Raw genomic sequence first — 25,097 nt, 5'->3', positions numbered from 1 at the left:
GTGTGGGGCGGTGTGTCACAGCATCATCGGACTGAGCTTGTTGTCATTGCAGGCAATCTCAATGCTGTGCATTACAGGGAAGACATCCTCCTCCCTCATGTGGTACCCTTCCTGCAGGCTCATCCTGACATGACCCTCCAGCATGACAATGCCACCAGCCATACTGCTTGTTCTGTGTGTGATTTCCTGCAAGATAGTAATGTCAGTGTTCTGCCATGGCCAGCGAAGAGCCCGGCTCTCAATCCCATTGAGCACGTCTGGGACCTGTTGGATCGGAGGGTGAGGGCTAGGGCCATTCCCTCCAGAAATGTCCAGCAACTTGCAGGTGCCTTGGTGGAAGAGTGGGGTAACATCTCACAGCAAGAACTGGCAAATCTGGTGCAGTCCATGAGGAGGAGATGCACTGCAGTACTTAATGCAGCTGGTGGCCACACCAGATGCTGACTGTTACTTTTGATTTTGACCCCCCCTTTGTTCAGGGACACATTATTCAATTTCTGTTAGTCACATGTCTGTGGAACTTGTTCAGTTTATGTCTCAGTTGTTGAATCTTGTTATGCTCATACAAATATTTACACATGTTAAGTTTGCTGAAAATAAACGCAGTTGACAGTGAGGACGTTTCTTTTTTTGCTGAGTTTATGTTTACATATTCATATGACTGTCTTTTTTTTACAGTTTTCAAAGCCTCCTTGGTTAATGCAACACTGGAGTCCTCCACCGATACTTACCTAATGGAATTAAAAATGATTATCAAAGAAGGTAGGATAAGTCCTTAATGTTTAGTCCGGAGTTCCCAAACGATAATCATTCACTGCTGGATTATATTGAGTAGGAATATGTGTATCAACAGTGACAGTTGATATTTTGTTAACATTTTCAAATGCTCCTCTCACTTTAACACAAATGTGTCATTCCACAAATAGAGTGCCTATTGGGTAGTGTAATTTGTCAAAAATATATATTTAGAATTTTTCACAAAATGTTCACATTCTGTTCAACTTCATAAAAAACATGTTTCCCCATCGAAAAAGGTTTAATTAAGAGGAATTACTATAAAATTGAAAGGGTTGATCGTAACAGTGTTGACAATTTCATCTTGAATCAACCATAACTTCCCTTCTGACAGGGGAAATGGAAGCTTGTAGTGTGCAACAGGGAGGGGCAATTGAATGCAAGCTTGTTAAAATATTTCTAGCCTACCTATCGATGGGTAACAAGGTTGACTTGTTATGTTCAATGTGCTCAGTTTTTCACCAGTAAACACCAGAAAATGGCCAGGTCACCTGCTTTTACACTTTGATTTGACTATTAAATGTTCAATGTTTCTTTGGAAAAAAATCTTAATTTTACCAGATTAAAACGAGACTTCAGGTTGACCTTAAAACTGAGGGACATATGTTAATGAATCCCTAATCACATGAAATAAGTAAACATCTTCAGAAATGACTTTCCCAAAGCAACAAAGTAAAAAGGGCTTCACAATGATGGTGAAAACTTGTGAAAATCTTGGGGTTATGTGGGATTAAATTTTCCCGAGAGGTTGACATGATGTGGGACATGCCAAAATGGGGATTTTCAGAGAAAACAAATCCCTTACTTGAATAAAAACACACTGCTATTGGAATTATTAACATGGTTTAGTTAAAGCATAGATATTTGTGATCCAAATGGTAAATCAAGTGTTTTATCAACATTTACACACAATGTCTGAAGTACATAAAAGGCAATGTATTCGTGGAGTGACCCAAATATTCCCTAGAAACACTATGGTTTTGCACACAAATGCAAATGTTTTTGTTTTGCAAGCCACTCTTTTTCCAGAAAGTTTAAAACCAAGTTCTTTAGAAATGAGATCAACGTTAATGTTCAATTTCTCTTTAGGCACTGACCCTCTGTTGGACGGGGAAAAGCGCTTGTTCCTGGCCCACCCCTCCTGTAGAAAGGCACTGGATCTAAAAGAAGGCCAGAGCTACCTGCTCATGGGAGACACTGCAAATCTTATCCAGAGTGGTGACAGGTAAGAAATGTCTCATCATTTCATTACGCTAGTTTCAAAAGAGTTTTGAAGAGAAATCTTGCCTGCGACTCATATTTTTGCAAAGAGCAACTTTCATGATTTTTTTGGTTTGTTTACGAAAACCAGGTGTTTTAGGCTCAGTTATAGTGAAACACGTCTATTCTGGTCTTCATTTTGACTGTTCGTTGCAAAAGTGATATATTTAGGTATTTTAGTAGTAAATCTAGCTCTTTTCGGCCCTAGCAGTACCATTGGAATCGTAATGTAAAGTGACTCCACGTCATCTCAAGGGAGGGGTTCCGTATGAAATACCCTCCCTTCTAGATGTGCTGGGTGGTACCACCTCAAGTCTTACTATAAAAGCAGGTGAAAGCCCGCCTTATTTGGTAATGGTCTTGGTAAGTGGAGTGTGCCAATATATTTTGCATGATGCATCCTTGATTAGACTACTGAAGTTACACAAAATTCAAAAGGCAGTAAGGCACATTTCCCCATATGGACAACAATTCAACGTTTTTGCTTACCGTTTCATACACATCTATGTATTTCACAAAAAACATGTAAGCTATGAGGATTATACATTTATATTTGTAGCTACATCCTAAGAAGAAATAGATGACAATGGTGGTCATGTCAACTTGTTGTATTTTTTCCCCCAACCACTGACTGATTGGTGGCACAGTCTGCTAAAACAGTTGGCTCATACTGTAGTTGAATGGTTGTGAACTCTAATCAATATGTATAACTTTTTTAATTTAACCTTTATTTAACTAGGCAAGTCAGTTATGAACAAATTATTATTTACAATGACGGTCTAGGAACAGCGGGTTAACTGCCTTGTTCAGGGGCGGAACGACAGATTTTTACCTTGTCAGCTTGGAGATTTGATCTAGCAACCTTTCAGTTATTGGCCCAACGCTCTAACCACAGCAGGTAGCCTATAACAGGGGGCACTGTATTGAAGCCACCGCGCAGCCATCTTGGTACTACTCCTCAATTGTAAAAAATATTTAGGAAGCTATAGAAATGCATTTATTACTGTCTACATTCCTTTTTGACACATTTATTATATTACAGACACCTTAATGCACACTATTATGTGAGCTAAACTTAAAAATGAAAAAATATATAACATTTTCCTTCAAGTATGTTTTGGAGTACTAAAGTTTCAACAAAAATGCTTAAACACATGTAACTTTGTCCTTGAAACATTTAATTGAAATACTATAGAATTCCATTCATTCCTATGGTGGACTGCTCCTACTTGGGAGTGCCAATATGGCCGACTGGTGGCTTCAAAGCCTCTCAATGGCTAATACATAGCATCAGAAATCCAGGGTTTATATACGTTATTGGTTCTAATTCCACATGAGGCAGATATCTATATACTGCTCTGGAAAGAAATAAAAGAGACCACTGTAAAATGATCAGTTTCTCTGGTTTTACTATTTATAGGTATGTGTTTGGGTCAAATGAACATTTTAGTTTTATTCTATGAACTACTGATAACATTTCTCCCAAATTCCAAGTAAATATATTGTCATTTAGAGCATTTATTTGCAGAAAACGACAACTGGTCAAAATAACAAAAAAGATGCAGTGTTGTCAGACCTCGAATAATGCAAAGAAAATAAGTTCATTTTCATTTTTAAACAACACAATACTAATGTTTTCACTTAGGAAGAGTTCAGAAATCAAAATTTGGTGGAATAACCCTGATTTTCAATCACAGCTTTCATGTGTCTTGGCATGCTCTCCACCAGTCTTTCACATTGATGTTGGGTGACTTTATGCCACTCCTGGCGCAAAGATTCAAGCAGCTCGGCTTTGTTTGATGGTTGTGACCATCCATCTTCCTCTTGATCACAATCCAGAGGTTTTCAATGGGGTTCAGGTCTTGAGATTGGGCTGGCCATGACAGGGTCTTGATTTGGTGGTCCTCCATCCACACTTTGATTGTCCTGGCTGTGTGGCACAGAGTTGGGGAACATTGTCAGAGCAGAAGGAAGCAAGTTTTCTTCCAGGACAACCTTGTACATGGCTTGATTCATGCGTCCTTCACAAAGACATCTGGATTCGCACCAGGGTCTGTAGTGACACCTCTAGCACTGAGATGCAGTGCCTTAGACCGCTGCGCCACTCGGCAGCCCCCACACCACGTCGTCTTGAAGGAGTTCCCACATATGCTGAGCACTTGTTGGCTGCTTTTCCTTCACTCTGCGGTTGAAGTCGGGGGATTGAGGAGGCCAGGTCATCCGATGCAGCACTCCATCAATCCCCTTCTTGGTAAAATAGCCCTTACACAGCCTGGAGGTGTGTTGGGTCATTGTCCTGTTGAAAAACAAATGATAGTCCCACTAAGCCCAAACCAGATAGGATGGCATATTGCTGCAGAATGCTGTGGTGGCCATGGTGACAGTGTCACCAGCAAAGCACTCCCACCACATTACACTTCCTCCTCCATGCTTTACGGTGGGAAATACACATGTAGAGATCATCCGTTCACCCACACCGCGTCTCACAAAGACATGACGTTGGAACCAAAAATCTCAAATTTGGACTCCAGACCAAAGGATACATTTCCACCAGTCTAATGTTCATTGCTTGTGTTTCTTGGCCCAAGCAAGTCTCTTCTTATTATTGGTGTCCTTTAGTAGTGGTTTCTTTACAGCAATTCGACCATGAAGGCCTGATTTCACACAATCTCATCTGAACAGTTGATGTTGAGATATGTCTGTTACTTAAACTCTGTGAAGCATTTATTTGGGATGCAATTTCTGAGGCTGGTAAGTCTAATGAACTTTTCCTCTGCAGCAGAGGTAACTCTGTGTCTTCCATTCCTGTGGCGGTCCTCATGAGAGCCAGTTTCATCATAGCACTTGATGGTTTTTGCGACTGCACTTGAAGAAACTTTAAAAGTTCTTGAAACGTTCAGGGTTGACTGACCTTCATGTCTTAAAGTAATGATGGACTGTCATTTCTCTTTGCTTATTTGAGCTGTTCTTGCCATAATATGGACTTGGTCTTTTACCAAATAGGGCTATGTTCTGTATACCCCCCTACCTTGTCACAACATAACTGATTGGCTTAAGAAGGCACACCTGTTAATTGAAATGCATTCCAGGTGTCTACCTCATGAAGCTGGTTGAGAGAATGCCAAGAGTGTGCAAAGCTATCATCAAGCCAAAGGGTGGCTACAAGGAAGAATCTCAAATATAAAATATATTTTGATTTGTTTAAAGAAATTGGTTACTACATGATTCCATATGTGTTATTTCATAGTTGATGTCTGCACTATTATTCTACAATGTAGAAAAATAGTAAAAATGTATTTACAATATTCATCCTGTGCCCACACACTTCTAATTCTGAAAAGTGAAAATATACCTGTGAGAGGGGTCGCACCTGGTAGTAGTTGAAGGTTTTTATAAAGTACCCAAAACCAATCTGTGAGTTAATTTGACAATTGGAAAACGAGCTACTGTGTAAATACTGCAATGCGGGTTGGATTGAATTGAACCCCCAGTCTTCATTTTCATGGTGATGATTGCACTTTTCTTCCCAACATAATCCCGCAATAAATGTGAGTCCACATTTCACTGTGAGCTAACTGTCCAGAGCCGTATTTGCTCGTGATGCACATCATTTTATTATCAGAGTGTGCCAGTGGACTGGTAAGTGTATATATGAGCAATTCCCCCTATCCACAACTTCTCATTTGAATGTATTTCTTTTAAAGGGGTTGTGCAAGGCTGAAACTGAGCTTGAAAGTTACCCCCTGATGTTAAATCTGACTTTGGAATCAGATTCCTGATTAACCCTTGAAGTGTAGATCAGATGAAACAAACAATGGCATGCAGTATCAGCTTTAAAGGAGTAGTTCAGTATTTTACTACTTGCTGTTAGATGGTTCCTCACCCTTAAAGCAGTCTATGGGCCAGGAAAAACTGTAATCCATGGTTCTGTTTTCGTTAAACAGCCATTAAAAACTTCAACTAACTTTAGCCACCGCTAGCTAACAATCAATGGAAGTGATGGGGGGATGTGAGCATGTTATTTTTTGAATGGCCAAATCACCTTTAAGTAACATCAAGCCGAATATGGAGTTGATTTTTAATTGATTTCAGGTGATTTGGAGAAACAAAAATGTTTACATGCTCACATGCCCCCATCAATTTCAATGATTTTTATGCAAGCAGTGGCTAAAGTTTGTAGTGGCTGTTTAAAGAACTGAACCATGGGTTACAGTTTCTCCTGACCCATAGACTACTTTCATCTAACATCAAGTTGTAAAATCCTAAACTACTCCTTAAGCAAAAGCTATAAATGAGCTATTTCAATCACTGTAACTATATTTCTGTCATGCTACTAGACCGCAAACCCTGCTAAGAGCTATGTCTTTGTTTCTAGATTCGAGTACGTATTGGGTGAGCGGACATGGATCGAATACTGGCCCACAAGTGATGAGTGCAATATCCGGGGTCCGATCAGGAAAAGATGTTTGGAAATCAATGACTTCGTTCACGTAATGGAAAACGAAGGATGTGTAAACTAGAGTGAACATGTGTTATTCTGTTGTTTTCATTTGTCACAGTAATTTTTTTTCCTTGCAAAAGAATGTCTTTGCACCAACTGTAGCCTAAATTAGCTCTATACCTGTCAATTAAAATGCTTTGTTTGTTGTACTGGAAGATGATTGCGAAGAAAAAAAAACATGAATAAAGATGTTATTCCAATTTTCTGGGTTGACACCAGTCTCAGTCAAGGGTTTAAACCAGGGTCATCCATGTCCCTACCTGTCCCATGCGGTCCTGTGTGGCTCAGTAGGTAAAGCAATTGACTTGCACCATCTGGGCATACCCATACGAAAATGTATGCATGCACCAGTTAAGAGTAAAGACATATATCCATGAAGGTAAATCTACAAAGAAATTATGGCATGGCTGGTTGGTGTTGTAATGCAATGCAGTACTTTTTCAAACCAACTTTTAAATAGATCCAAAAAACTAACTCTACCAGTAGGTGGCCCACTTCCACAGACCGATGAAATCACTTGTTCTAACGAGTCTGCACACATTTGAATGGTATCTCTGCACTGCTCAGTGGATGTTTACATGCTGACCAAACCGGACACGCGCACGTTGATTTTGTTCAACCACACCAGAAGCGATCAGAACACGCAGGTTGAAATATCAAAACAAACTCTGAATCAATTATATTAATTTGGGGACATGTCGAAAAGCATTAAACATTTATGGCAATTTAGCTAGCTAGCTTGCTGTTGCTAGCTAATTTGTCCTGGGATATAAACATTGGGTTGATGTTTTACCTGAAATGCACAAGGTCCTCTACTCTGACAATTAATCCACAGATAAAACGGTAAACCGAATTCCTTTCTCGTCATCTCTCCTCCTTCCGTAGGCTTCTTTTTTACTTCTTTGGACTTTATATGGCGGTTGGCAACCAACTTTACAGTGTATTACTACAACAACTGGAGTGTGGACATCAGTTCATCTTTCAATCACCCACGTGGGTATATGCTGCTAAACACCAATGAGGAGATGGCACTTGGGTATATGCTCTTAAAAACCAATGAGGAGATGGGAGAGGCCGGGAGAGGCTAAAATAGAAACTATTTATATTTTAGCGCCTGGCAACGCAGACACTCGTGTGCAGTGTTGGAGCAATGATTGAATAACGTGTGTAAATTTATTTTACAATACCCGCTCACGCGACGCGACCGGTGTGGTCAGCATGTTAGGAGAAATTCCACTTTTGTTGAATAGGAAAAAAAATTACTTAAAATAAAAAACACATTTATACTATGTACTTGAGCTTGTGTCCTCAAAAGTGAGTACACCGCAGCAATTTAAAAAAAAAAACATTACCAGAAAGGTGAGTACCAGACATTTCTAAAACTTTGCAACATTAGCAGTTATTGTTTATGGCCGTCTCATGATAAAATAATTACATTTGTGCATGCCTGTTTAGGCGGAAATCAATTTTTTCCCCATAGCATATAAGACGATAACTGGCCAACTGTTGTTAGTGTTTGCTCTGAGATTGGAAGTTTAGGGATTCAATCCCCTGTCGAGTCATACCAAAGACTTACAAAATGGGGCTGATGCCCCTGTTTGGCACTCAGAATTAAGGAGATGGATTTATGGTATAGCCCTTTGATAGACTAGCGCTACAAAGACAGGAGATGGGCATCTGCCCTACTGGCCGTTCTGGCTCGGACAAGGCTTACTTACATAGGCCATGGCCAGAGATTTTGCGTTCACCACAGTTCATTTTGAGATATTTTAGAAATATAATGCATTTACAAATGACAATGTGTATTTTCACAAACCGCAAACTGGTATTATAGTTACTGTATGCTTTTAAAAAAGACAAATAGCTTCCTGATAACTAACATGTTACTGTACTAACAAGGAAAAAAGACCATGTACACCAAACTTGTAAAAATGTTAATAGGACAGCTGCACAATGTAAATTATCTTGTTTTTTCTCATAGTCACCGCACAGCTGCACACACAGTACACGCATTAACCTTATGTAACACTCCTATGGTGGGCTGTCAACCCTCTCAAGGGGAGAATGAGGTCATCAAAAGGCGATGGGCCAACTTCTCTCCAGATAGGCTTGTGGCAGCCAAACACCAACAACTTGGCGTTATGCCTAACAATCTGTACACCTTCACAGTAATAATCAGCTATAACTGGTCATCAAGAGCACCAATGGAAATGTGTACTTCAGATAATACGTCTATATTTCAGGTATTTATTTACAATACAAAAAAATACAATGTGACTTTTTATCAAATGGATCAGAAAATAATGGCAAAATAATTTGGGAGATTTCAATTACACACCATAACAGTAACAAGGTCAAAGGACTAGATAGGTGTAAGCAATAGGATAGCAACTCCACCTAACTAACCAGAGAACTACAGTAGAGATCGCTATCATATCCTTACAAACTACCCAATCCTCTCAAATCTGCCAGAGGGGAATCAACAAGAAACTGAGCAGTAGAGGCCTAGCAATCTGAATGGATTTGGGCTACAGAGTAACCCCCAACCGGATGCAGCTTAATTATTCTTCCTCTAAAGAGGAAGTTGGAAGGTACACATGTCACAACCCCTTTAGGAGGATAATCTACTATTCTCTCTTCAGTCCTCACAAGTTCCTCTCCACACAGCTTCCGTCCACCACGTCTGGGCACCGGCAGGTGAAGCCGCCGCGGCGAGGTAGACAAAGGTGTGAACAGCCTCCGTTGTTCGAGCAGTAGTTATACGCTGCGGGAAACATTTGGATAACATTACCATCACTTACAGGAGTTTCTAGTTATTTGGCACAATTGTACTTTAACTTGTACTTTGAAATCAAATGCACACTACATGTGGTCTGAATAAGAATAAGAGCAAACCCCACCAAAAGCAGCAGTAGGTACAGTTGAAGTCGGAAGTTTACATACACCTTAGCCAAATACATTTAAACTCAGTTTTTCACAATTCCTGACATTTAATCCTAGTAAAAATTCCCTGTCTTATGTCAGTTAGGATCACCACTTTATTTTAGGAACGTGAAATGTCAGAATAAGGAATAGGAGAGAGAATGATTTATTTTAGCTTTTATTTCTTTCATCACATTCCCAGTGGGTCAGAAGTTTACAAACACTCAATTAGTATTTGGTAGCATTGCCTTTAAATTGTTTAACTTGGGACAAACGTTTCGGGTAGCCTTCCACAAGCTTCCCACAATAAGTTGGGTGAATTTTGGCCCATTCCTCCTGACAGAGCTGGTGTAACTGAGTCAGGTTTGTAGGCCTCCTTGCTCGCACACACTTTTTCAGTTCTGCCCACAAGTTTTCTATAGGATTGAGGTCAGGTGGTGGGCACTCCAATACCTTGACTTTGTTGTCCTTAAGCCATTTTGCCACAACTTTGGAAGTATGCTTGGGGTCATTGTCCATTTGGAAGACCCATTTACGATCAAGCTTTAACTTCCTGACTTATGTCTTGAGATGTTGCTTCAATATATCCACATCGTCTTCCTGCCTCATGATGCCATCTATTTTGTGAAGTGCACCAGTCCCTCCTGCAGCAAAGCACCCCCACAACATGATGCTGCCACCCCCGTGCTTCACGGTTGGGATGGTGTTCTTCGGCTTGCAAGCCTCCCTCTTTTTCCTCCAAACATAATGATGGTCATTAAGGCCAAACAGTTCTATTTTTGTTTCATCAGACCAGAGGACATTTCTCCAAAAAGTATGATCTTTGTCTCCATGTGCAGTTGCAAACCGTAGTCTGGCTTTTTAATGGCGGTTTTGGAGCAGTGGCTTCTTCCTTGCTGAGCGCCCTTCAGGTTATGTCGATATAGGACTCGTTTTACTGTGGATACTTTTGTACCTGTTTCCTCCAGCATCTTCACAAGGTCCTTTGCTGTTGTTCTGGGATTGATTTGCACTTTTCGCACCAAAGTACGTTTATCTCTAGGAGACAGAACTTCCTGAGCAGCATGACGGCTGCGTGGTCCCAAGGTGTTTATACTTGCGTACTATTGTTTGTACAGATGAACGTGGTACCTTCTGGCGTTTGGAAATTGCTCCCAAGGATGAACCAGACTTGTGGAGGTCTACAATTTCTTTCTGAGGTCTTGGCTGAATTCTTTTCATTTTCCCATGATGTCAAGCAAAGAGGCACTGAGTTTGAAGGTAAGCCTTGAAATACATCCACAGGTACATCTCCAATTGACTCAAATGATGTCAATTAGCCTATCAGAAGCTTCTAAAGCCATGACATAATTTTCTGGAATTCTCCAAGCTGTTTAAAGGCACAGTCAACTTAGTGTATGTAAACTTCTGACCCACTGGATTTGTGATACAGTGAAATAATCTATCTGTAAACAATTGTTGGAAAAAAGACTTGTGTCATGCAAAGTAGATGTCCTAACCGACTTGCCAAAACTCTAGTTTGTTAACAAGAAATTTGTGGAGTGGTTGAAAAATGAGTTTTAATGACTCCAACCTAAGTGTATGTAAACTTCTGACTTCAACTGTACCTCTCATCAGTCCAGTAAAATATAAAAGCAAATTATTTGCAAATTATTTCAATTTATGCTCAGCTGTGCCTCAAAAGCGCTACACCAACTGATCTATTTTGTTATCAAAGCTTGAGTTTTGAAATATATTATTGTCTGAAAAGAACATTAGGCTGTGATAATGTATTAGGCCTACAGCACAAACCTCATTCCTACAAAACAGTTTTTATTAGATTAATGTAACATTTTTTAAGTCATGTTTTTTTATTTTTTTCCCTGACCAAGCGATCTCGGCTTACTTTTTGACTACGAAAGTGATCTTGACTCAGAAAAGGTTGGTGACCACTGACCTCGACTATCCCCAAATGGCACCCTATTCCCTATACAGTGTACTTATTTTGACCATAGGGTGCCATTTGGGATGCATACCAAGGCTATTGAGAGAGTGAAGAAGTGTGAGGAGGCTTACCTTGTGGGCATTGAGTTGGGGTCGTGGCAATGCCGTACACTCGCGAACGCTTCTGTGGCAGAAACTCATCTGTCTCTCTGTCCGTTGTGCGGTCCACGGCTACCACCGCCTCCCTGGCAACAGCAAACAACATTATCAGAACATTCTCTAAACATTCGCTGCCCCCCCCCCAACTATGAAGTCTACTACCATTCTTTTGAAGGCTCTTACTCTATTGACTACCATGAAAAACTAAATTCTACATGACAAGAATCCTTTCTATCATTCATTGCCAAGTTTTTTTTATTTTATTTTCATTAATCTTTTGAAAATGGGGCAATATACTGGCCTGGTGTATACAAATCTGAGCATTGTAAGTAATGGGAAATGTATGCATGCTCGTGTGTATGAATTAATTAATTAAGCAAATGAAATTGTATTCGTCATGTGCACAGCTTATGAAAGGTCATGTACACAGTATGAAAGGTGCAGTGAAATGCTTATTGTTACACATCATGAAATATATTTAGCCAAAAATTACAGACAGTAGCTGACAATTAGCAAATTAGAACTCAAATTATTGATCATGGAATTAATTTTTATATTATTTAAATATATAGGGATATGTAGCCTATAGGTCTAGACCTAATGTATTTCTATTTTAATGCAGTTATCTCTGTTTTAATTTGAAGCATTTTTTATCCTTCGCTTGTTTGTAACAATTGTAAAGACATTGGCGACTTTGTATTTGTTGTCAACTTCGTTCCGCAGTTATCGTCAGTCACACAGAATAAAGATGTTTAGGCCTATCTGTCTCTATGTATAGCAGAGATTTTATGTGTATAGTAGGAGAATCTACAGAAAGGCAGTCAGTAAATAACAAGCATTTTCATGTGCAACTTTAGTAACAATAGTTTTGGGAAACAGCTTGGAGATTTAACGACGCTCCTACGAAGGTTCAAACACTGAACTTAGCCTTAAGATGCTTTTGGGAAACTGGGCCCAGGTGATCATACCTTCTCCAGTCAGTGTAGTAAAGGTTCCTCCCATGGGATACAATGGCGAAAGGATACTGAATCCCTTCCACAATAGTCCTACGGTTCCTACCGTTGGGGTCCATACACTGTACCTTACGAGTACCTGTAAAGGTAAAAGAAAACATGCAGCAGTCAAACCAACATCCCTGCTGCTAGCACCATGCTCTAACTAACTGAGTCATTTGAACTGCCTCAGTAGAGTGGGATTTTCCCATGGATTGCTACATAGCATGTTTAGCTCATGATATCAATAGTGTTAGCATGTTTAGTGTAGCGTCTTTACCAGCAACAATAGGGTTAGCATGTTTAGCATAGTTTATTACCAGCACCACTAGTGTTAGCATTTTTAGCATACCTTCTCAACAACATCAATAGTGTAAGCACGTTTAGCATAGCTTTTTACAGATAGTGTTAGCATTTTTTTCGTAACTTCTTACCAGCATCGATAGTGTTATGTTTAGCATAGCCTCTTACCAGCATCGGCCCAGCACAGCTGTTGGCTCTCAGGGTCATATGTCAGGCCGTTGGGCAGCCCCAGGTCATCCTTAACCAAGACTGTCCTGTCGGTTCCGTCCATGTTGGACATCTCGATTTTGGGCCCGTCTCTATTCCAGTCTGCCCAGTAGAGTCGTCTGTACAACAAGCCAGAAAAAACATGTTCCTGTCACAATGCTTAGAACCATATTTTTAAACCAACACAGTACTGGTGATTTGTGTCGTCAAACCTACATTATGCTATCGAAACCATGAAAAGGCTAACATGCCAGATTCGCTAGCGAAATCGTTCCAGGCCTTAGCGGTTAAGGACAATATATCTTCAGCACAATGAACTAACTGCTTATTTTATCACAAATTTGCATCAAGGAATCACTAAGACATTGTCCAAAGACACGTACCCATAGGAGGGGTCAGCGACGATGGGCCGGGGGTTGACCAGGTCGGTGTCGAAGAGGACACGGCGCTGGCTTCCGTCCAGTTTGGCCACCTCAATCCTGTCCTTCATGGAGTCCGTCCAGAACATTAGTCGGGCCAGATAGTCGATAGCCAAACCTTCTGGACTCTCCAGGTCTAACGAAAAGAGAAGGAGGACATCATAATGCCTAGATCGGACAGAAACTACTGATTTTCTATGGGAGTCATCAGGGATGGAACTTAAGGAGTTGGGGCACTGGCCAGCCGGGCTAGTAGACTGCAATTCCTACAAGCCTGGGTCCAAAAACTTTAAGAAGAGGACATTTCAATAGACAGCAAGCTAGTTGGTCACATTTTCTACAAGCCCGGTATAAAACAATACTATCCTTAGGCAAGCTTTATTTCCATCCCTGGGGGACACTACATTGATGCTCGTCGAACATCTCATTCCAAAATCATGGGCATTAATATGGTGTTGGTCCCCCCTTTGCTGCTATAAAAGCCTCCACTCTTCTGGGAAGGCTTTCCACTAAATTTTGGAACATTGCTGCAGGGACTTGCTTCCATTCAGCCACAAGAGCATTGGTGAGGTCGGGCACTGATGTTGTGCGATTAGAGCTGGGTCACAGTCAGTGTTCCAATTCATCCCAAAGGTGTTCGATGGGGTTGAGGTCAGGGCTCTGTGCAGGCCTGTCAAGTTCTTCCACACAGATCTCAACATATAATTTCTATATGGACCTTGTTCTGTGTATGGAGGCATTGTCATGCTGAAACAGGAAAGGGCCTTCCCCAAACTGTTGCCACAAAGTTGGAAGCACAGAATCATCTAGCATGTCATTGTATGCTGTAGCGTTAAGATTTCCCTTCACTGGAACTAAGGGGCCTAGCCCGAACCATGAAAAATAGCCCCAGACCATTATTCTTCCTCCACCAAACTTTACAGTGGGCACTATGCATTCGGGCAGGTATTTGTCCATCAGACTGCCAGATGGTGAAGCGTGATTCATCACTCCAGAGAACGCGTTTCCACTGCTCCAGAGTCCAATGGTGGAGAGCTTTACACCACTCCAGTCGACGCTTGGCATTGTGCATGGTGATCTTAGGCTTGTGTGCGTCTGCTTGGCCATTTCATGAAGCTCCCGACGAACAGTTCTTGTGATGACATTGCTTCCAGAGGCAGTTTGGAACTCGCTAGTGAGTGTTACGTGCTACGTGCTTCAGCACTCGGCAGTCCTGTTCTGTGAGCTTGTGTGGCCTACTACTTTGCGGCTGAGCCGTTGTTGACTGGGCAGCTCTAGCAGGGCAGAAATTTGACAAACGTACTTGTTGGAATGGTGGCATCCTATAACGGTGAAACATTGAAAGTCACTGAGCTGTAAGGCCATTGTACTGCCAATGTTTGTCAATGGAGATTACTTGGCCGTGTGCTCGATTTTATACACCTGTCAGCAAAGGGTGTGGCTGAAATAGCCGAATCCACTAATTTGAAGGGGGGTCCACATACTTTTGGATATATAGTGAACATTGAAAGACTACCAAGACAATGGATGGCAATCTGACATTTGTCCGTGTTGTTTCACACATGTCAAAAGATGAAATTAATGGAACTTTTGATGGATAGACAGATCGCTAATGTGTTTTTGTTCACACATTATACCTACATGTAAAGCCTTTATAAAGATAAATTATGAGAAATAAAACATGATAAATGAAAAGTTAACTATTACCATTCTTGATGCATTTCATGGAGCATGCTAGCTAGGTTTGAACTGATCTCAGACCAGTGTACCGCTCACCTGTTGCGACGAGAGAGATTGTGTCTCCTCCCTCCAGACTGGCCCGAGACCTGCATACTAAAGCTGTTGTGACAAGAGAGATGGTTTCTCCTCCCTACAGGCTGACATCAGACCTGTGAACAGCTCACCTGTTGTGATGAGAAAAATGGTGTCTCCTTCCTCCAGGCTGACCGGAGACCTGTGTACTGCTCACCTGTTGTGACAAGAGAAATTATGTCTCCTCCTTCCAGGCTGGCCTTGCTGATGGAGGGCCCTGTGATGTCCGTCCAGTACACCATCTTCTCCACACAGTCGTAGGCCACGGCGATCGCCACTCTGTCCTGGGAGCAACACATAAAGACAGAAGGTTTTATTGATTAATGGTTTATTTAGATCGGGACAGATACAAACACATTGTCACATTGAAAAGACCAATCATCCGATGCACTTTGCACCATAGTAGTGTGTGTAGCTGGCCTGGCACTAATTTTAAAAAAAGCCCTTATTTTTTCCCTTAACTGCTAATTGGAAACCATGCAAGTGTCAGAATATAGGATGTCACACACACACTCAATAGAACCCCTGTTCATAGCAAGAGAACAATTTATAATGTAATAAATTGTTTAACTAGATTGTCACATTTATGTTGCAAGCAGAACAGGAACTACTTTAACAGTGATAATATCTCACCCCATTCATTTCACAGATGGGGTTCAACCAAATTACATAAGAAGTACATAATGTTACATTACATTTCACAATGGCAGAATGCGGCTCGCCAAACAATTGAAGCTTTTATGGGGAAGAATCCCTTTGTATGTCCAGTTACATGTTCTGCCAGACCATTCCACGCTAGTGAGAAGAAAGATGAAAAGCCTGAGGACAAGTATGGATGGTCGACTCACACAATCAGGAGATTGGCTTCCAGTTGAAGCTCGCATCCGCTACAAGACCATGGTGATTGCCTACGGAGCTGTGAAGGGAACGGCACCTCCATACCTTCAGGCTCTGATCAGGCCCTACACCCAAACAAGGGCACTGCGTTCATCCACCTCTGGCCTGCTGGCCCCCCTACCTCTGAGGAAGCACAGTTCCCGCTCAGCCCAGTCAAAACTGTTCGCTGCTCTGGCACCCCAATGGTGGAACATGCTCCCTCACGACGCCAGGACAGCGGAGTCAATCACCACCTTCCGGAGACACCTGAAACCCCACCTCTTTAAGGAATACCTAGGATAGGATAAAGTAATCCTTCTAACCCCCCCCTTAAAAGATTTAGATGCACTATTGTAAAGTGGTTGTTCCACTGGATATCATAAGGTGAATGCACCAATTTGTAAGTCGCTCTGGTTAAGAGCGTCTGCTAAATGACTTAAATGTAAATGTAAATGTAAATTGTTCAAGTGGCATTTGGAACATTCCAGAGAGTGGGTGCGTGGACCCACAACACCCATCAACACACTCTCAGTCCGGTTAAAGGAAACATCTGATATGCGAGCAAGAGATTAGCAAATCCCCCTCTTTTCATTCAACCTAAGACTGGGGGTCTGAGAAGACAGCTCTGGCCATCTGGTGAGCGGCCATCTTAACAAAGCGTGGTATGCCGGGGATTACAGAGGAGTGACTTACTGACTGAGTGAATCTCTCACTTGAGAAGCGAGTGAGTGAGTTAACGTTTGTGAGTCAATAAGTAACTTCCCACAGTGCTTGTAGCGAGTGATGTGCAGTGCTTGACTGAATGAGTGACTATCTGACTGTCTGTTTGAGATAATGTGAGGTGAGTTGAGGTGCGTCAATGTGGAGCCTCACAGGCAGGTGCAGCAGGGCTTTGGCCTCCCCTTTGTTCATGCTGTATCCATCCAGAGGGATGTGCTCGATCTTCCCGCTCTGGACAAACAGCAGGTGGGTCCCTGGGGCCACAGGAGAGACATCCGGCCTGGTGGTGGGTCCGATCGGGGGAGGAATCACTCCCTGGTCAATACCTGTCAAGGGAGGACAACTGAAGTTACATTTCCCACTGGGCACAGATGTCCTATCAACATCTAGTATTGATTTATATATGATTGAGTTTTCAACTAACCTGATTTAAATGTGAAATCAACAAAACTTTCAACCATGCCATTGAATTTAGGTTAAAAGTTACTTTACTTTGATTACTTTTTGCAAATCCAATCAGTTTTTCACGTTGATTTAATGTCATCACATATCATTTTTTTGTTGAAATGACGTGGAAACAATGTTAATTCAACCAGTATGCGCCCAGTGGGTTCCTACTGTATTTTTATTTAGCATACGGGTACAAATGTTGAGTGCAATGGAATAGACATGAGTGCTATGAATGCATGAATATGTTCAATATAAATATTAAGGTAAAAGCCAAGGATGACCAATCGGCCCCTTCCCATTTTGAGGCAGTCACTCACACAAAGGTCTTTGGCCGGGGCCAGTTCTAGTGTTGGGGATCTCCTGACCATTGCCGTCCACACACCAGCACTGCCCAATGCTACCGTGGCACTGGGTAGGCTCGTAGGCACCATGCTGGTCGCAGGTAGGAACGTACTGACTGACGGCGGGGCGTGGGCGGAAGAAGGAAAACGAGCCTGTGTTGGAAGAGACCTGGATGCTTTCTCTGTCTCGCTCACACTGCGTCTTCTCAAGCTCTGGAATAAAACAGAAAGATGACATGAGAGAAGTAATAAAAGAAATAGAGGAAATTAAGAAAATAAAAATGATCCTACATGTCTTTTAGAAAGGTTTCTAAGAAATTGCTTTCTTTTTAAAGTGCTATATAGCTTTGGTTTAAATAGAATTGCCTTACTGTACTACATGGCACATGGCAGTTCAAAACTAAAGTTACTTGCCCTCTACTAATATGGAAAACATGGAATAAGGAGAGAGCCGATGAGCATATGATTCAACGTAGAATATTTTTGCAGTCCCGTAAATCTGACATAGGGGACACGGTGACATCTGGAATATAGTGTCTCACTGAAAGACTTATCCCCAGGGTATCTGTCTGGTTAACCACAGACTAGTCATAACAATCTCAAACAGCCGGAACATACAATCTGCGCTATGCACAACGTCTGGCCGCAACAATCAACAAAAGCCACCAAATAAAGACAATTAGTCAACGATGGAAACAGTTAACAGTTTATGTCAGACGGTCGTCAACCGTCGAGACGAGAGGAAGACAACCAGGTCAACTCTCACAGGGTCCAGACACTACAATGTGTACTACAAGTACAAGTTCAGACAAAGGAGGACAAAATTATGCCCCTTTTCAGAAGGCTTGTACAAAATATGACAAAACTGGAGGCAGAGGAGAAGGAGGTATAATTAGCGTGGTGGAGTACATACATGCAGTTGACACCTGGATTGGACTTGAACAAAGAGGTAACATCTGAGAAAGATGCCAACTCATAAACACCCAAGGCTCCAGTACATGACATGAAAGCTGCAGACTATAGAAAAATAATGGAACACTTGAATACACATACCCTATATTCCCAAATATACAGTGGTGAGTTGAATCAAAGAGAAAATGGATTGGTTGTTAAGTCAATAGGGGCAAGTCCTACTTTTCCCTATTACTTCAGTTGTTGTTTATTAAATGTTTAAATTCCTGTTTGTAACTCCAGGGCATCTTTACCTTTATGTTAAACTAAATTGGACTACTGGTCCTGGCCAAAAGTAGTGCACTACATCGGCCATTAGGGACGCAGCTCAGGAGTCTGTATTCGGGAGTGTGGGAGCATTGGCTCTATTCCAGCACATCCTTGTGACATGTTCCAGGCCTTTGGCCCTAATTGTATGGAGAATGAGCAGATATGTTGGTCTTTCCGAAACGGGGATCGTATGTCATGTATCAACACCAACCTCCCTTTCCATTCCTTTATCCTCCCTAAATAACATCTGTGTGTTGTTATATCCATCCCCACACAGGAAGGATGCACAGTGTCAAATGTCAACCTTTAAATGTCATTCAAGGGGGGAGGGAAGAGGGGGACATGTGGTCAAGGCACACCAGAAACCAACAGACACTCAGTTCAGAGTGAGTTTCAGGACCCCGAAGCACACGCACACACACCCTTCATCCATCCTCCCTCCCCCTAACAGTTCCATATTTCAGCAGTCTCACATAGTCTTATATCAGTCTTGTGGAAGTACACACAGTTCCGGCCTTCGCCTCAATCCATGTTCTACCATGCTGGGAGCGTTCCATGATTAAATAACTTTCTATTGGTGCCAGGCGATGACGCAACACTGATAGACTTGTTTAACTTAGGGAGCAGACCTCCACTAATAAAATGCACTGTATATACTGTTTAGTCCACTATGGCTTGTGTGGACGTTCAATATAAACAATTTGTCTCTGGTGTATTATGCTTTCCTTTGATAACAAATCTGTCTTGCTCCCCCGCCTCCCTCTCCTCCTCCCCCCTCCCTCTCCCTCTAAACCAAACTATACTGATAGGAGCTTCACATGTTCCAGCTGTTGGCACTAAGACAGAAAAGTAAAACTACGCGAACCCTAATGTTTTGAGGGGAAGAAGACGTCTGATGAGAGCTCGAACTATACCCATGCAATGTACACTATTTAGATACTTCCGGACATAGCCGTACAATTTAGAGGTTCCTTCTGAATGCATGTCTCTTGACTTCCCTTGCACATTTTGGACTATACTGCCTCTGGCTGCTGTTTAACTTAGAAGTATCAGTAGCCGTGTCTGAGACAAAATGGCCCATAGGGTAGGAGCCTATATCCTGTTTCTGCAACATGAGGCAGCTTAATGTACACCCCCTGTCCATTTCCTTAAAGGGCCAATCTGCACATCACAACTTATAAATGTCTCATGAACTTATTTCAACTGCCGTTCCCCATCAGAACCCAAAATATAAGCTTATTTTACGCCAATGTTTGTAAACATTGTAATTGTAAACAAACAATGTCTCGCTTTAAAGCATGGTTAAAACTATAATTTTGATGTCATGGATGGTCAGTTCTTGCATCCATAGCTCCATCTATACACTTGAGAATGGTTACATTTCTCCAGCCCCATCCCTGAACTATTTACCAAAGCACTGGCCGGGTGACAACTTTGTTAGTGTTTGAACTGCAAATTCACCCATTTTTAGAGTCATTGGTATGACTTGACCGGGGATCAAACTTCTGTTTGGTTCCAAATGAACATGACCCTGAGAAGAACTCCTCGCACACAATTTGGGGTTTGAAAAGGGGATTTATTTACACTAAAAAGCACAGGGGTTACCTACCTGGGGAGCCAGGGGCACACTGGAAGCCGTCGCCATGGAAACCAGGGCGGCACTGACAGGTGAAGGAGCCCTGAGAGTTATAACAGACGGCGTCCCGGTGACAGCGACCTTGCTCGCACTCGTCAATGTCTGTGTGTGTGAGGAACAACAGTCAATGAGAAACAATAAGGACACAGATGCTAAATTCAACTGAAAATAAGGTATCAAAATATTTAAATATATAGCTGAAATATACACAGTCAATTGGAATGTGAATATTATATCCTGCTATGGAAATACAAAAATTATTGGTATTGCACTACTATATAAAGTATCTAAATGTGAAACATACATTCATGACATGTCACATACTGTGTTATGTAATGGCGTTAGATGGGGAAAGAAACATCATTCTTTAGAAAAGTACTGTCAATAAAACATTGTATCTGCATAACTAAAGTATTGTGTACACGTGTTGAAGCTTAGCGTTCAGGGATACCATTCTTTGGATGCAACTTGGATGTAACACACCCAGCTCACTACCTCAACCTCTAAAGTCTATCTCTATGGCCAACAAATAAAAAAGGAGTTCTACAAATCCACAAATTCTACAAGGACATATGGAAATTCCTACTGCTTTCGTTTGGTGGTGGGCCATGTTGCATTGGACGAGGGAAAAAAAGAAATACTGGGATGGATGGATGAATTAAACGCATGACCAACGAGCTCCCCAGCTGTAGGGCAGGGTTGTTTGCATTTCCTGTCCAGGTGGACACATTTCCGTATAGCTATGGACACTCAATCATTATGGTACTTTGTAATGGTGAGTTTACGCACATATATTATGATAAATAAAAAAATGTCCTCTCACTGTCAACTGTGTTTATTTTCAGCAAACTTAACATGTGTAAATATTTGTCTGAACATAAGATTCAACAACTGAGACATAAACTGAACAAGTTCCACAGACATGTGACTAACAAATTGAATAATGGGTCAAAATCAAAAGTAACAGTCAGCATCTGGTGTGGCCACCAGCTGCATTAAGTACTGCAGTGCATCTCCTCCTCATGGACTGCACCAGATTTGCCAGTTCTTGCTGTGAGATGTTACCCCACTCCTCCACCAAGCGACCTGAAAGTTCCTGGACATTTCTGGGGGGAATGGCCCTAGCCCTCACCCTCCGATCCAACAGGTCCCAGACGTGCTCAATGGGATTGTGATCTGGCCTCTTCGCTGGCCATGGCAGAACACTGACATTCCTGTCTTGCAGGAAATCACGCAGAGACGAGCAGGATGGCTGGTGGCATTGTCATGCCAGGATGAGCCTGCAGGAAGGGTACCACATGAGGGAGGAGGATGTCTTCCCTGTAACGCACAGAGTTGAGATTGCCTGCAATGACAACAAGCTCAGTCCGATGATGCTGTGACACACCGCCCCAGACCATGACGGACGCTCCACCTCGATAAACGCAAATCCGACCATCACCAGTGGTGAGACAAAACCGTGACTCATCAGTGAAGAGCAATTTTTGCCAGTCCTGTCTGGTCGAGCGACTTCTTCCACATTTTGTTACGTTATAGCCTGCCATACAACAGGCCTACAAGCCCTCAGTCCAGCCTCTCTCAGCCTATTGCGGACAGTCTGAGCACTGATGGAGGGATTGTGCGTTCCTAGTGTAACTCGGGCAGTTGTTGTTGCCATCCTGTACCTGTCCCGCAGGTGTGATGTTCGGATGTACTGATCCTGTGCAGGTGTTGTTACACGTGGTCTGCCACTGCGAGGACGATCAGCTGTCCGTCCTGTCTCCCTGTAGCGCTGTCATAGGCGTCTCACAGTATGGACATTGCAATTTATTGCCATGGCCACATCTGCAGTCCTCATACCTCCTCGCAGCATGCCTAAGGCACGTTCACGCAGATGAGCAGGGACCCTGGGCATCTTTCTTTTGCTGTTTTTCAAAGTCGGTAGAAAGGCCTCTTTAGTGTTTTAAGTTTTCATAACTGTGACCTTAATTGCCTACCGTCTGTAAGCTGTTAGTGTCTTAACGACAGTTCCACAGGTGCATATACATGAATTGTTTATGGTTCATTGACCATGCATGGGAAACAGTGTTTAAACCCTTTACAATGAAGATCTGTGAAGTTATTTGGATTTTTTACGAATTATCTTTGAAAGACAAGGTCCTGAAAAAGGGCCATTTCTTTTTTTGCTGAGTTTAGATTTGAAACTTGTATCTCATTATGGTAAATTGTGAAATTAGTATAGCCAGTTATAATTGTAATGGTTTAGCAGATAATAAGAAGAGACAATCAGAAGAAATATCATATCTAGTGTTTACAGGAAACTCATTCAACAATTTTAGATGAAGTTGTGTGGAAAAAGGACTGGGGCGGCAAAATATATTTCTCCCATGGGCAAATAAATTTAAAAGGGTGATGATATTAATTAACAGTAATTTTGATCCAAATGTGCAAATTGTCCAAACAGATCCTCAAGGTACATGGATGATTTTAAATATGTTATTGGACCATAAACAGATATGGCTCATTAACTCCAAATAATGATGATCCACGCTTCTTTGAAAATATATATAATAATTTATCAACCCTACAAGCAATACAAGACTATTATTATGGTGGGAGATTATAATACGGTTTTAAATACCTCTAAGGACTGTAAAAGAAATCACACTTCAAACTGTCACCCTTAAGGAAATCAAGAATGTCATGGATATATTGGAACTATTGGCTATATGGAGGCGTAAAAATCCTGACCTAGTGAGATATACATGGCGGAGGCTCAATCAAGCTAGTTGTCTTGACTACTTTCTTATGTCATTCTCTCTGACACCAAAAGTTTAAAAAGTGTTTATAGGGGACAGAATGCGGTTAGACCATCAAATAATTGGCATTTATATTACTCTTACAGAATATACACGTGAGCAAGGATATTGGAAATGTAATCAAAGCCTATTGGATGATAACTTGTTTTTAATTAGTACAGAAGAACGTATAACTGACTTTTTCCAACATAACATAGGTACAGCAGATCCCCTTATTGTATGGGACACTTTTAAATGTGACTTTAGGGGCCATGAAATTCAGTCCTCAAAAGCAATTTCGGTCAAAAGAGTCCATATTAACAAAGGAAATGGAAGGACTAACAGAACAGATAGATAGCAATAAAAACTGTACCATAGAGGCTCAGAATAAGTTAGAGGAAAAACAAAAAGAAATGGATGAACTTATTCAAAAAAGATCAAGTGTAATATATTATAAAAAATAAAGTGAACTGGATGGAATATGGAGAAAAATGCACCAAATTATTTTTTAATCTTCAACATGCTGCCAAAAATAATTTACTGAAACTTGTCACAAATGACAGTCACCCACGATTCACCAAACAATATTTTGAAAGAGGAAATAAAGTACTTTAAGCATGTTTTCGTTTCAGTCTCCTCCATCTCCACTAACCAAAGTTAATTGTATGGATTTTTTTTCTATTAATAATGTTAAAAAAAAAATGCTGTACAGAAATACTCATGTGACGGCCAAATTACAGAGGAAGAACTTCTTGATGCAATTAAAGCGTTTAAGTCTGAGAAAACTCCAGGGCTGGATGGCATACCAGTGGAGGTACATCAAACCTTTTTTTTATACTCAGAGGACCGTTATTAGCATGTTTTAACCACTCCTATATAAATGGTAGATTATCAGACACTAAACAAGAAGGTCTGATTTCATTATTACTGAAACAGGATCCAAGTGGGAAATATAAAGATCCAGTCCATTTAAAAAATTGGAGGCATCTTATACTTCAGTGTTGTGATGCAATTTTTTTGTTGCAAAATGCATAGCGCATAGAATTTAAAAGGTATTGTCGGATATAATTCATCCTAATCAGACAGGTTTTTTACATCGACACTACATTGGAGATAATATAAGACAAGTACTGGAAATAATTGAACAATATGAAATATCTGGGAAACCAGGCCTGGTATTCATAACTGACTTTGAAAAGGCATTTGATAAAATACGACTGAAGTTTATATATAAATGCCTGGAATATTTCAATTTTTGAGAATCTCTTATAAAATGTGTTAAAGTTATGTTAGCTATTAAAATCAGCTATTAAAATAAGATCCAACAATAATATCAAGGGATTAGAAATACAGGGCTTAAAAACAAAGGTGTCATTGTACGCTGATTCATGTTTTCTTTTAAATCCACAACTTGGATCCCACCACAGCCTCATAGAAGAACTAGATCATTTTTCTAACCTCTCTGGATTACAACCAAATTATGGTAAATGTACTATATTACGTATTAGATCACTAAAAAATACAACTTTTACATTACCGTGTAGTTTACCAATAAAATGGTCTGACGGTGATGTCGACATACTCGGTACACATATCCAGAAAGAAAGAAATGATCTCACTCCAATACATTTTTGTAAAAGGTTAGCAAAAATAGATAAGATATTGCTACCATGGAAAGGAAAATACCTGTCTACTTGTGGAAAAATCACCCTAATTAACTCTTTAGTCATATCCCAGTTTACCTATTTTCTTATGGTCTTGCCTACACCTAGGGACCTGTTTT

General features: G+C 41.1%; 2 protein-coding genes across 2 annotated transcripts in view; one reads left to right on the top strand and one right to left on the bottom strand.

Annotated features, from left to right (window-relative positions):
* LOC106564830 (complement C3) overlaps positions 1 to 6,756 on the top strand; it is a 54,985-nt gene extending 48,229 nt beyond the window's left edge. The window contains exons 39-41 of the mRNA XM_014131265.3: positions 679 to 762; positions 1,885 to 2,020; positions 6,431 to 6,756. Of these exons, the coding sequence (XP_013986740.3) occupies positions 679 to 762; positions 1,885 to 2,020; positions 6,431 to 6,575 (365 nt within the window). The 3' untranslated portion in view covers positions 6,576 to 6,756. The remainder of the gene's footprint in view (positions 1 to 678; positions 763 to 1,884; positions 2,021 to 6,430) is intronic.
* A 2,033-nt stretch (positions 6,757 to 8,789) lies between these two features.
* LOC106564832 (nidogen-1) overlaps positions 8,790 to 25,097 on the bottom strand; it is a 66,096-nt gene continuing 49,788 nt past the window's right edge. The window contains exons 12-20 of the mRNA XM_014131267.3: positions 20,511 to 20,639; positions 17,657 to 17,893; positions 17,043 to 17,215; positions 15,451 to 15,577; positions 13,446 to 13,617; positions 13,024 to 13,181; positions 12,529 to 12,652; positions 11,534 to 11,646; positions 8,790 to 9,320 (exon numbers count right to left, since the gene is read on the bottom strand). Coding sequence (XP_013986742.2) covers positions 9,202 to 9,320; positions 11,534 to 11,646; positions 12,529 to 12,652; positions 13,024 to 13,181; positions 13,446 to 13,617; positions 15,451 to 15,577; positions 17,043 to 17,215; positions 17,657 to 17,893; positions 20,511 to 20,639 — 1,352 coding nt within the window. The 3' untranslated portion in view covers positions 8,790 to 9,201. The remainder of the gene's footprint in view (positions 9,321 to 11,533; positions 11,647 to 12,528; positions 12,653 to 13,023; positions 13,182 to 13,445; positions 13,618 to 15,450; positions 15,578 to 17,042; positions 17,216 to 17,656; positions 17,894 to 20,510; positions 20,640 to 25,097) is intronic.

Source organism: Salmo salar, chromosome 12, assembly GCF_965601325.2.
Source record: "Salmo salar chromosome 12, fSalSal1, whole genome shotgun sequence".
Taxonomy (NCBI): domain Eukaryota; kingdom Metazoa; phylum Chordata; class Actinopteri; order Salmoniformes; family Salmonidae; genus Salmo; species Salmo salar.
This window is presented reverse-complemented; position numbering and strand designations above follow the sequence as displayed.